The following is a 12994-nucleotide window of genomic DNA, read 5'->3' as shown; positions in this document are numbered from 1 at the left end:
CCTCTCTTTCTCCTTCCTTTCACCTCTCTCTTAAAACACAACAAACAAACAAACAAAACACGTGTGGCAGGATTCCATTTTAGGAAATACCTCGACAACCAAATGTCTGGAGAAGCATCAGGGTTTTCTTCACTTAGCCCAAGTGAGGGAATCGTGCTGTAAGGAAACAGGCATGTGCCATTAGAGTGTGAAGATGGCCTCCAATAGCAGGAAGAATAAGATGGGTCATTAGAGGTAGAATAAAATTTTGAACTAATCTTGTAGATTATAAAAGCAATCAAAAACAAAGAAGGTTCAGTGGAAGTGAATGGCAGGCCACTCAACAGAGCAGAAAAGGGACTAAACCCCGAACGTGGCAAATTGAAACCTCCACCATTGATGCCTTTTCCCCTCACCCCGTTCAAACACCAGAATGTGGATGGGGGAGCAGGTATAGGGCCTCTCCAAAGCCAGACCAGAGAAGTGATTTGTTTTATTTTCTGGGTTTGGGGTTTTTTTTTGCAGATACAATCATTGCTTCTGCCTACTTTTCTCCTTTTTGTAAGATCTTGAGTAGAAGGAAAAACCTGTATCGTACTGATAATAGCTAGCATTTAGTGACAGTTATTGGCAGACATTATTACCTATTTCATACAGCTATTGTAAGGATTAAATGAGTTAACATATTTGGAACACTTAACACAGTGTTTTATGTTTGTGAGCGGGTAATAAGTGCTTACAAGTATTAGCTGTTGTCTTTAATGTTGAACTTAGTCTCAGGACATACCAGACCCTGTGCCGAGTGCTCTACATGCCTTATCTCACTTGGTATTCTTATACTAATTCTTATCCTTATTTTATAGGCATACTAATGTTATTCTTATACTAACTTTATAGTAAATCAGGGCATAAGAAAGTTGCCCACGATTACACAATTGGTAATAATAACATTGGTATTGGTAATAATAACATTTATTGCACACTTAATATTTGCTGGGCATAGTGGTAATACATTTTCATTATATCATCACATTTAGGTCACACAACAATCCTGTTAAAGAGACAATATTATCCTCACTTTACAGATGAAGAAAACTGGGCCTAGGCAGGGCAGCTAACACCCAAGGTCACACAACCAGTGAGCGAGAGAGCTGAGATTCGAACCGAAGCCACGTGGCTGCAAAAGTGCGTGCTCTAAGCTGCTGTGTACTGTGGCCTTCTGGCAGAGGGGGAGGCGGTCCTTCACGTAGGTCCCACAGCCCTGTCCCCCGTCCCTGTCTCTAACAGCGCCTTCCTTCACAGTCACAGCATTAGCTCTTTCCAAGCTCTGTTCCCCAGCCACGCCCAACTCATTCCACTTGAGCAAGATTCCATAGAGGAAGAACCCAGACCATCTGTTCACCTCTGCACTGGTGCTCAGGATTCCCCACCACCCTCCCCAATTATCTTTAGGCACAAAAAGTTTGTTTTCTCTGAAGTGACCTCTTCTTATTTGCAAGTCAGCTAACATGTTCATTTTATTTAAGCTTTGTGCCATTAAATCTCAAGGATTATACACCAAAATGTAAACAGAAGCTAATAAATTTACAGGCGATTTAAAATTTCCTATTCACCTACTTTTCCTATTCATCTTTTTTGTATGTTTTCCAGTGTATTACAATAAACTAAGAACATAGTAGGAAAATTAATATATTTTATAAAACACAATCATAGACTGTATTAGACAGTATTTCCAAAGAGTCAGGAGGATGCATTGCACAGCCAAGAAATACATTGAACAGCAGATCAGATGTCCTCAGGCCTTTGTCAGTCCCATCCCCATTTGGTGAATCCATCACCTGTCACTGATTAGTGTCTTTCAAATTATATTTTAGTCATAGAGCCTTTTTTTCAAACAAAAGTGTGCAGAAATACAATGTATTTAGCAAATACTACAGATTCTCCCTTAAGGGTAAACTGTGACACCTGAAGTGGAGATGGGGAGCCCAGACCCCACTCACTAACTCGCCGTCCCATCCACAGAGCACTCTTGAGGTGTGTCCAGAACCCACCTGTCTGGAAAACACGGTTCTCCACTGAAACCACTGGCCCACCTCCTTCTGGACATTGGACCCCCTTCAGACTTCTAGAGGGGGTTCAGATCAGGAGGTCTGAAAGCTTACTAAGTGTTCTGTAAGACGCTGATTTTTTTTTTCATTTGCTCTAAAATTTTCTGCTGATCTTCTTTTTCACATCCCAAACCAATACACATGACTAAGCCATCTTTTAACTGGTTAGTAATGTCTGGACAGAAAGCCTGTTATCTTAGAAGTGGCTTCCAGCTCAGAAGGAAAAGAGAAAGATTTATTTGTATATGATTCTATCCAAATTCCCTACTTTTTTTTCCCCAAAGGTTAACAAATGCAGTGCCATTTTGTTCATTCATCAAGCTGATGGATGGAATATTTGGTACTTGTGATTCATGGTCTTGAAACTCTCTGCTCTCTTGACTTCTGTGATGTCCTGTTCAACTACTCTTCATCCTCATATTATTTTCCTCTTCTCTGCCTCATTTGCTAACAGTCTTTTTCTCTTTTCCTTTTTAATTTTTATTTTGGCATTTAGTGCTGTCTCTCTGGGCCACTGATTTGTCTTTGCTTCAGTCTCCAGACAACTAATTCATTTCCGGGGTTCACTGTAGAAGGTGCGTGAATCAGACCACGCTCCCATCTCTCCCACAGGTCCAGAGTTGTAGCTGCGATGCTCAGTAGACATCTCCACCTTGAGCTCATGTTAGTTCTTTAAGGTCAGTGTGCCCGACTCAGAATCACGTGAGCACCACTTTTCTGCTGCGTCATCTCTGTTCTTCCAGCAGCAGCCCTGCTCTCCCAGTCACCGCACCTGATACCTTGAAGTTTTATTGTTTTATTAATTACAACTTTTGTCCCTAAGTATCTTAGATTTTACATTCAAAACTTCTCTTCAATGTCTCTTTGCTCATTACTGTATTTGGCCTTGTATAATGGGCACCCACGTTTTGGGTCCAGGTTCTCAGGGAAAAGAATCTTTCATTTTAAATTTTTATTTATTTACATTTAGAAACAAAACCAATTCTCATAGTCCAGGGTATTATTTTGCATATGGATATCATTATTGCTTTCTAGAGTTACACTTTTAATGCAGAAACATAAAAAAGAATTAAAAATATTTATATAGATACAAAATTAGTACTACCCATGTATAATGCTCATCCTTATTTTTCCCACAAAAATTTAGCTAAGAAAGTACACATTATACATAGCAAAGTATGGTACTTTGTGTCATAGAATTTCAGAACACAAAGCTTTCTTAACCACATAGTTGTTCATCAGTAAATATTTCTTAAATATGTATGTAGTCCAACTCTATCAGAGAGATTCTAAAAGTTTGTTAACACTCTAAGAAATCTCTGCCTCTTATCTCGCATGTCAATAGTCTATTTCATACACTGTTAACAATGAAAACACCAGTGAAGTTAGCAGTCACCTTGGGGAGAGGGGGTGGTAACTGGAGGCTGCTGGCGTGGGTGTCTGGAGCCCTAGAAATGTTCCATTTCCTGAGTGGACTGGTGTTTACAGTGCAGAATCCACTCTTCACCCAGTGTGATCTGTGTTCATTTCCCTATGAGTGTTATTTTAAAATGTTTTCAAAGCAACCTTTGGATTGACATAGAAAAAGAAAGATATTATTGCTGATCAAATGATTTTTTTAAAGCTATAGATTCCCTCTAAAATTTTTAGCTAGGCAGAATATTTTAAATCTGAAGGTATCAGGTAGAGGATGTGGAGAAACAGGGACATTACTGGTAGGAGGGCCAGTCGGCACGTGTTGTAAAGTTGGAAATGTGGGCACCTTGCAGCTGGGCAGACACATACAGGAGGAGCTCTTTTACATGCGCACAAGGAGCTGTAAGCAACATGTTACATAAAATGAAAGCAACCTACGAGCCCATCAACAGGATAAAAATGTGTTTTTATATGGTGAAATTATGAACACATACACATATATATGTATATATATATATATATATATACACACTTAGAATCACAGAGCTCTAAAAATACTATTGTGAATGAAAAACAAATGCAGAAAATGTAAAGCATAACACACACATACATTTTAAAAGTATTAAACAGTGCTGTACATTATTGCTTAACACATACAAGGTCTGTCTGGAAAAAGTTCAACCATTGTTAATATTATGAGAATGGTTTGCATGACATTGGTGTAACCTGGCAGCCAAGGAAAGTGAACTGGAACGCACATGCGTGAACAATGATGACTTCACTGTACTAGTCAGTGGGGGCGATAGATGCCATTGAATGAGCATGTGTTCTGTGTGGCTGTCACAGTCAAAATGACTAAGTGAGTAGAACAATGAATCTGCATCAAATTTTTCTTTAAATTTGAACATTCCTATGTGGAAACTCTCCAGATGATTCAGAAGGCCACAGCTGTGAGCAACTGGTGACTAGCAGCTTTATCACATCAATGTGCCCACTCATGCATCGCATCTCATACAGAGTATTTTGGCAAAACAAATCGCCCAGGTGACTCAGCGCCCCTGCAGCCCAGATTTGGTGCCCTTCAACTTCTGGCTTTCCCCAAAACTAAAATCACCTTTAAAAGGGAAGAGATTTCATATCCACTGATGAGATTCAAGAAAATATGATGTTGGAGCTGATGGTGATTGGGAGAACTGTGTGAGGTCCGAAGGTGCCTACTTAGAAAGGGATTGAGGTATCATTGTCCTATGTACAATGTTTCTCGTGTCTTGTATCTTTTTAAATAAATGTCTCTATTTTTCATAATACCTGGCTGGATACCTTCTGGACAGGCCTTATATATATATACAAAGCGGGGGGATCCCAAAAAACACTGGAATTATCTTTTGGAAGGCAAGCCCCTTGTAGTACAGGCTTCCCCCACAAGGTGAGTGTTCTAGGAACCCATCTGTATCAGGGTACCAAGCTGGTGTTGCTGAGAGAGGTTGCATTGGGCTTCAGTGAATTTTTGTTTTGAAGACTCTTTCAATGCATTTGCCCATTTTCTGATGGGTGATTTACAAGTGCACCTGCCCACACTGCACTGTGTGTGGAGCAGTTTTTGACTAAAAACGGCAAGAGCCCCATGCCCCACCCTTCCTATTCACCTGATCTCACTCCAAGAAATGTTTTTTGTTTCCCTTGATGGAAAAAAATCCACAAGGGTAAGCATTTTGCTGATGTGAAAGAGGTGAAACAAAAAACGGCAGAAGCACTAAAAGGCATCGACATCGATGAGTTCGAAACTGTTTTGAGCTGTGGAAAAAACTTCTCGATAGGTGTATTGCATCAAATGGAGAGCGCTTTGAAGGTGACTGAAGTTTCAACATGTAAGAAGAAGTCCTCAGTGTTTTATAAATAAACCCAGGGTTTTGGGGTCCCCTGCTCTTATGTTAACGTGTTTTTAAATGGCTGAAGGAGACACTGTGCACTGACATCACAAAGCAGCAGCCTCTGGGGAGTGGATGAAGGGACTGGGACTGAGAACGGGGACAGGGAGCCTGTCACTTCGTCTTTGTTGTCCTGTTTAATTAAGTAAAAAAGCAAATAGGACAAAATGTTAGCAGTTCTTCGTTCTGGGTGGCACCTCACAGGGTGTCGGTTGTAGCATGCCTTGTGATTTTCCTGTTGTTTAATTTCTGAAAATGAAAAATATTATTGAGATAACAACATCTTTCATCTTTAGTCTAATTTATTGTTTGGGTATTTTATGCTCCTGTTTGTTTTAAGAAAAAAATATATGTAAATATACGTCTAGTGAGATAGCTAAATTTCCTCTTTTTTGTGTGTGTTCACAAAGCAGCCTTCTTTTATTTAACATTCTTTGGGGTCTGAATGTGGCCTTTCATACAGACGTGTGACGAGGGCTCACAGGTCCACCACAGTCTGAGCTTGAAGAGTGCACTTCCTGGGACAGACATCCTCAGGCGCCTCGCCTCCTGAAGCCTCCTTTGTATTGGATCCAAAATAGCCAAAAGCAAACAGAGAAACAAGTCAGAAAGATTTCCTCCTTGGTGCTAATGACCTGTTGGTATGTGATTGTTAAGATTGGGGGTCTGAAACCACCAACAGTAATTGGCTCAGTCTCCAGTATGTATGTCTTCAGGGTCATTTCCACAAGACCTGAGACTTGACTTGACGTAAGAATGGGGCCCTACCCTTTGCCGCATGGACAGTGCTTCCTGCGCTGAACCCTGAGCAGCGCAGAAGTCCTGCTCTGGCAGGGAGGAGGGCGCTCTCAAAGTCCTCGAAGATGGGACAGTGAATGGGTGGATGGACCAACCACTGTGGTTAGGTGTGCACTTTTACAGACACGTTGCAAACTACGGCTCTCAGTCACTGGGTGGGCAGTCTGGCTGACGTCGGAAGTGCCCCCAATGTGATTGCTGTGACCATGTTTGAGTGGACTAAAAACAGACCGAATATGATAGAGTCGGGCCCTGAGTTGAGGTTTTTGAACAGACAGGAAGGAGTGAGGTGGGGGACATCCATACCTCGCCCTCCAGTGTCTTCAGCTCTAGTACAGCTCAGGTCTCTCTGGACCTTACTCCTCCTCCCCACAGGCAGGGGAAGGAGGGATTTATCCAAAAGGAGCTAAACTTGCTCGGTTGAGACCCTTGTGTCTGTTGAAATCTGGAGCCAGCACGTCCCCGGGCTCTGCGGGAGCACTCGGTCGGCCCTGAGCTCTGCGTTCTGAGAGCCTGGTGCGCGTGCAGCAAGATCAGTGATGGATGGCTGAGTCTTTAAGTTGATTTCAGTTATGAGCAAAACCTGTCTGTCACAGGTCTGAAACTGTGTCCTCTCCAGTCAAGTTCATCAGTAACAGAAGCAATATTTCCATCTCCATCTGTCTGTCCTCTACCTTTCAATTGGTTCCAAACCCAAAAGGGGGGCAGGTGTTAATGGTTCTCCTCAAAAAACCTGATTGATCAATTAATATAAGACCTCAAGATGATGAATGAACATCATCCACACTATGAGCCAGTGATTTGTGTACCACATTTATTCTTGCGCCCGTAATTATCCCGTCTGAATGGTTAACTGAGCACCGCTCAATTACTTTTGGATTTCACACCTGTGGTTACAAAAATGAATATATGTACTATTTATCACGGCATGCCTGACCTCCCATAGCTTGAGATGGACTCCATTAAAATGTTCGTTTTATAGAGCATTATATTATCTATATAGATATACATAGAAAAGGCATTTAATTCAGTCATTTAACAGCAAAAGCAAAACATACAAAAACTACCCACCGTGCTATAGCAGAGCACTGTTCTCCACACAGCCAGCTGCGCGCTGGCAGAACGCACTGATTTTAAGGATGAATTAGTATTCTAATCTCCTCGGGATTTCCTTTATATTTGCAGTGGTTTATAACTGATGTTTAATGTAACTATGGCTCTGTTTATACTTAATAGAAGATTCATTTCTGTGGCAGGATACACATTTGCTCTCCACTGTTGAATAAAAGCTACTGTTCTGCAAGAAGGAAATAAAATGTTGATTTATAATGTCACATTCCGAGAACAGTGATCTAATTCTCCCGAACTGTTTCTTCCCAGGTCCTGGGAACAGCACAGCTCCAGCAGAGGACGGCTCTTCCCTTCCAGAATATCCGGCCTTCAACACGTCTGTCCACGCCGCAATTAGACATGGAAACTGGAAACTCCTCACGGGCTACCCAGGTACAACGCTCAGCACTTCCCAAACTGGGACAACTGCCTTTTGCAAAAGACAACTCTGGGGCTGCTGAATGAAACAGCTGGACAAGGAAGAGGAAGGAGTGGCGTGATCTACTAAACCTGACCCTCCTCCCCACAAAATTGAGAATTAGCTGCAGGAGGAGTAGGAGGAAGAAATGCTAGTTCAGCGTCATGGAAGCCTAAGGATTTCAGATATGTTTGGCTCCCAGGCACCGTAAGGGGAGTCTCTGGAAGCTGCACACATCCGCAACCAGTGGTGTGGCTGCGGGAGGGGGCTGCTTGCCCTGAGCACATTCTCTGAGAGGGATGTCTGTTAAATACCTTTCAGATGTGGCGTGGTGGTTATGGTTATGATGTAATTACTCAGTGTTGATGATGAGGACAGTCTTGGCAGTTGTGGCAAGACTGCTCTTCATCGTTCGGGACTCCACCACATGCTACAAGACATTTTAGCATCCCTAGCCCACGACCACTAAATGCCAATAGCAGCCACCCCTCCAAGTCACGTCACAGGTAAAATTCTGCCCCCGCCCCCGTCCCCGCACTCACACATGCATGCATTCACATCCCCAGATGCCCCTGGTGGTGAAGCAGTGAGACATGTCTCATGAAAGCACTGGAAGTCAGAGTCTTAGATCCAAACACAGCATCAAGGGCCCCATCTTTTCCGTGGGTCCACGCCCACAACCCAGGTCGGCTTTGTCCCCTGGACTCATTTCCCAAAATTAGAATGTGCCTACCAAGTCTCCCCACTGAACTCTTGTGTTTCTTTGCCAGGCTGTGGTCACTGGTTCCCTCCACCGTCTCAATACAGTGTTTCCGAGATACCCGCACCAGACCCACCGACCAAGACCCTCTGGCTCTTTGATATTGAGAAGGACCCAGAAGAAAGACACGACCTATCAAAGGAACACCCCCATGTCGTCAAGCATCTCCTTTCCCGGCTCCAGTTCTACCACAAACACTCGGTGCCCGTGTACTTCCCAGACCAGGACCCCCGCTGTGATCCCAAGGGCACGGGGGCCTGGGGCCCCTGGATGTAGGATTTGGGGCCGCCTCCCTGGGTGGGGGCCGGAAAACCTTTCTGTGGCAGGTGGGACTTCAGGCCTTTACTCATATGACTCATCTCACTTGTTCTCCCAACCTGGGTTCACCTGTCCCCTCCCTTGCTCCTAAACCACAGTGACGTGTCTGCTTTCAACCCCTAGTGCATTTAAGAAGCTGATGAAATCTGGAGCACTCCCGCCGTTGGCTGGGGTGGGTGTCCAAAGGAGAGGGTGATTGGGTTCATCCCCTTGTCTGGAGCCGTGGGACAGCCGGGAACTTGATTTGAAATAGGAAGTTACAGAGTCCTGGAGGCTGCAACAGCTGGCTCCTTTTGCCTCACAAGTCAGACCTTAGATTTCCCTGTGCCAATAGCCAGCTTTTATTGGACTGACTCACATTTCTTGTAACAAATGAAGGGAGCAGACAACTGTTAATGGTTCTGTTGATCGGGGCTCTCCCTGTCTGAGAGATGGTGGTCAGGAGTTCCATGTGAATAGCCCGCCCTGGTCAGCCCTTGCTCACCCACTTCATCACTCATCCTGTCATGGAGCATGAGGCTCGTTTCACTGTTAAGGGCAGTGTGGCAGTATGCCTGCTCTTTGGTTCTGGTTTTTACAGTAAAGAACTCTGTTTTTATTCCCAAATTTCCCCCCAGCCATTGATCATTTTGTCTAGACTTCCTGCTACCCCCAACTCTCCTGCGTTTTTTTTTTCTTTGGACTCAGGCATCCTGCACCTGAGAAGCTGCTTTGCTTCTCCACTCTGAGCACCACTGGTGTTTGGAACTCTGAACCATGCCTGCCTTTTGTTCCTGAACCCAAGTGACAGCCCTGCCTGGAGAAGCTGGGCCGGCTGGCTCCATGAGCATGCGCAGGGTAGACACGAAGAGGCCTGGGCGGGCGAGGCTTGGGCCTGTGTCATCTGCCTGGTGAGGATATTTCTAGTTACATGCAGTGTATTATCACGATTGTGGCTTTCTCTCATAACGTAGTAAGAGTCGCACTGCTCTTCTCCAGCAGTGAGGGAAAACCCGGGAAAGGATGCTGTTCTGAGATGATGCAAGTGGGCAGCCTGACTAGGAAACGGCCGAGTTTGGGCCCCCGGGCCTGGTGAAGCCAGGAAGGCACATCCGCGTTCCTCTTACCCTCTCAGAGTTACTGCTCTCACTGAGGTGCTGCGGTGAGGGAGAGGATGCGCAGGGTGACCTGCCAGCCCCGCCCAGTCCCGCTAAGGCCCTATTCACGGGGATCGGTTTGCGTTAGCTCCAAAGAGTGTGACTCAGAGAAATGTTTGCAAAAACTGTGCTCCGTTTGTGTTAGCTCCACTGTTTCATTCGCTGTTTATCACCAATGACTGGTGCAGTGCCTGGTACATCATAGAAGGCACTCAGTTCACTTTAAAAAAACAAATGAATAGACGAGTGAGCAAATGAGAAAGTCTCACACTGTGAGCTGAATTCAGGGCTAATAGAAATATCTTCCAACCATTGCTCTTTTGTTCTCACACTGCCCTGCTGGGGCAGGAGCACAGTCTTCGTGTCTGGGCAGGCGTAGGACACGCCACAGTGAAGTCATGGTGTCCACTGGGGTGGGGTGCAATATGCCACCGAAGGGACTCTTCTTTTGCCAGTAATCCTCGGTTCAGTCTGTTCTTCACAGGATTCTAGAAACTAAAACCACTGAATAATATGATAGAGCTCCTGGTGCAGCCATCCTTCAGTTGAGTGGCTGTATTTTCTGGTCACTACTGACTTGGACTGCATTAAGATACGAAGCTGGGAGGGAGTGGTGCTAGACCCTTGGACACGTTACCAGCCTGTGCCCCTCTCCTGGGTCGGCAGCCAGCCAGCCAAATGCTGGTACCTCTCACTCCCAAGCCTGCGGCAGATTTATGAACTAACTGAGCCCAGATGTTCCTTCTGGGTCCTTCTAATCCGTTAATACTGCAGATTGGAGGCCATTGGGCAATGCTACGCCTTCGCTCGCCCTGCTGTGGCCCCAGCAACTGTCCCTGGTTCTGGCGCCTTCACTGCTGTGGACAGTGTGGTTATTCCTCAATCAGTGGGTTTAAATTTTAAAGACTTAATTTTCTGTAAAACTTTTATCTGAGATATTATTTTACCCATAACAATGCATCTGGTTAGATTTTCTTTCTCTGTGCTAGAATGTGGACAGATTCATAGGTTGTCATTAGCAGTATTAATGTCATTTCTTTCTGAATGTGTTTACCTTTGAAGAAGGGATCTGTTTATTTAATTGTTTTTCTTTGTTACTTCACCATTGTTCCACATGTAGGGGACAAAAAGAATTAAATGTGTCTTTCAGAACGTGTCAGCTGCGTGTGTGGGGTCTCTGCCCAAGCAGTGAGGTGTTCCTGGCAGAGGTGATGGTCCCACCGCATCACGAATGAACGGATGTCTCTGAATTATACCCTTTAAAATGGTTTAAATGATCAATCTTAAGTTAGGTAGTATTTATTGAAAATTTAAAAATGTATTGGCTCATTTTTATTATCTTTCCCAGTCATCTCTTAAACTTTAAAATCTGTTTTTGCCCAAGAGAATAGCCATGGCTTTTGTAGACTGGTTCAGTGTCAAGCCAGTGAAAGACCAGCCCGCCCACCTGGTGACCACCCTGAGCAGTCGCTGCAAGCAGGTGTGTTCAGTCGGTGTCCAGGTGGCCACCACCCTTCTTTCACCTGCGCTCCATCGCCGTAGGAGCCAGCCACCAGACGCCACCAGATGCCACAGAGCAGAGAAGCTGCCCTGGGCCTGGCCTCAGAGCTTTGTGCCTGGCAGGGGAGGCGATTCACCCACGTAATCGATCGCTGAGGTTAAGGTATTTTATTTAATAATCCCTGGCATTCTTCTAACAATAGAGATAATAATATCTCTGTAACAATTTTTAAAAATACAGGCAGCTATAAAAGATAATTAAACAATAAGCCACCCACCTAGAGACAGCCACCAGAAACCTTCTTTAAAACCCCTTTGAGAGAATAATGAAGTGGTCCACTTCCCTGTTTTTTTAAAGATTTTATTTATTTATTTTTAGAGAGAGGGGAAGGGAGGGAGAAAGCAAGGGAGAGAAACATTGATGTGCAAGAGATACATCTGGCGGTTGCTTCATGCACACCTGAACCAGGGACCTGGCCCACCCCCCAGGCGTGTGCCCTGACTAGGAATCAAACCAGCGACCTTTCAGTTTGCAGGCCAGCACTCAGTCCACTGAGCCACACCAGCCTCCCACTCTGCCCAGCTGAGTCCTCAATTTTGATTTAGATTGTAGATAAATAAACTGTCACCTCTTCTGGAAATTGTCATTTTAATCCCATTGATGAAGTATAGATGTCCCTGGGATTTTTACTCCACAGGGTCTTGATTTCACATACACTCTCACACACACATTCTCACCCTCTTCTCCATGAGCCTCAAAAGTGGGCTTGGGCACTGAGGAGCCAGCTTGCAAGTAATGAAGCCAGTAAGTAGGCCCCTGCCTCTTGTCCACACCAGGGTCTTGCAGAGCAGGGACGAGTAAATACACACACACTCTTCCCCTCAAGTAAACAGGACTTACTGTGCTTTTATTTATATTAAATAAATCAAAAGCTGGGATTTGCCCTCTGCCATCGTTCTGTAGCCAGAATCACACTGTGCAGTGGAGGCAAGGACGGAGCAGCTATGGCAGCAAGGGGAGGGAGGTGCACAGACAGCCCTGCTCCCAGGAGGCTCACCTGCCAGAGAGCACAGCAGGCAGGCAGCCCTGGGACAGGGCGGAGGGGAGGCGGAAGGGGCTCCTGAGTCGGAGGAAATCCAGCCTAAAGATCCACAAAGGAATTGATTTGCTTTATATTTTACACCCCTCAGACTAGTGAGCTCTCTCTGTAAAAACTATTTTTAAAACCTTTGATTAGAGGACACTCTGTTCTGTGAGGGAAGCATCTGTATGGTGTGGAAATGTTACCGGGGCTTCGCAGTAACGCAGCTGGGTTTTCTTGGTTCTTAAACCTGTGCTTGAAGGCAATTGCTTGGGTTTACTGTGTCCAGGTGTTGGGAACATGTGGGCGGCACATCTAGGAGGACTCCAGACCCAGGAGAAGGGCCCCTTCTCTGAGGCACCTGCACGTGTTCTGCCACTCCGGTCCGTAGGTCCTTCTTCCCCACCAAAACCCGATTGAGCTCCCCCGGCAGCCAGGGCC

General features: G+C 45.0%; 1 protein-coding gene across 1 annotated transcript in view; it reads left to right on the top strand.

Moving 5' to 3' along the window:
- ARSB (arylsulfatase B) overlaps positions 1 to 12410 on the top strand; it is a 140558-nt gene extending 128148 nt beyond the window's left edge. The window contains exons 7-8 of the mRNA XM_037032429.1: positions 7610 to 7732; positions 8528 to 12410. Of these exons, the coding sequence (XP_036888324.1) occupies positions 7610 to 7732; positions 8528 to 8793 (389 nt within the window). The 3' untranslated portion in view covers positions 8794 to 12410. The remainder of the gene's footprint in view (positions 1 to 7609; positions 7733 to 8527) is intronic.
- The last annotated feature ends 584 nt before the right edge of the window (positions 12411 to 12994 follow it).

This window comes from Sturnira hondurensis, unplaced genomic scaffold, assembly GCF_014824575.4.
Source record: "Sturnira hondurensis isolate 20B ecotype Veracruz unplaced genomic scaffold, ASM1482457v3 Scaffold0021354, whole genome shotgun sequence".
NCBI classification, from domain to species: Eukaryota; Metazoa; Chordata; class Mammalia; order Chiroptera; family Phyllostomidae; genus Sturnira; species Sturnira hondurensis.
This window is presented reverse-complemented; position numbering and strand designations above follow the sequence as displayed.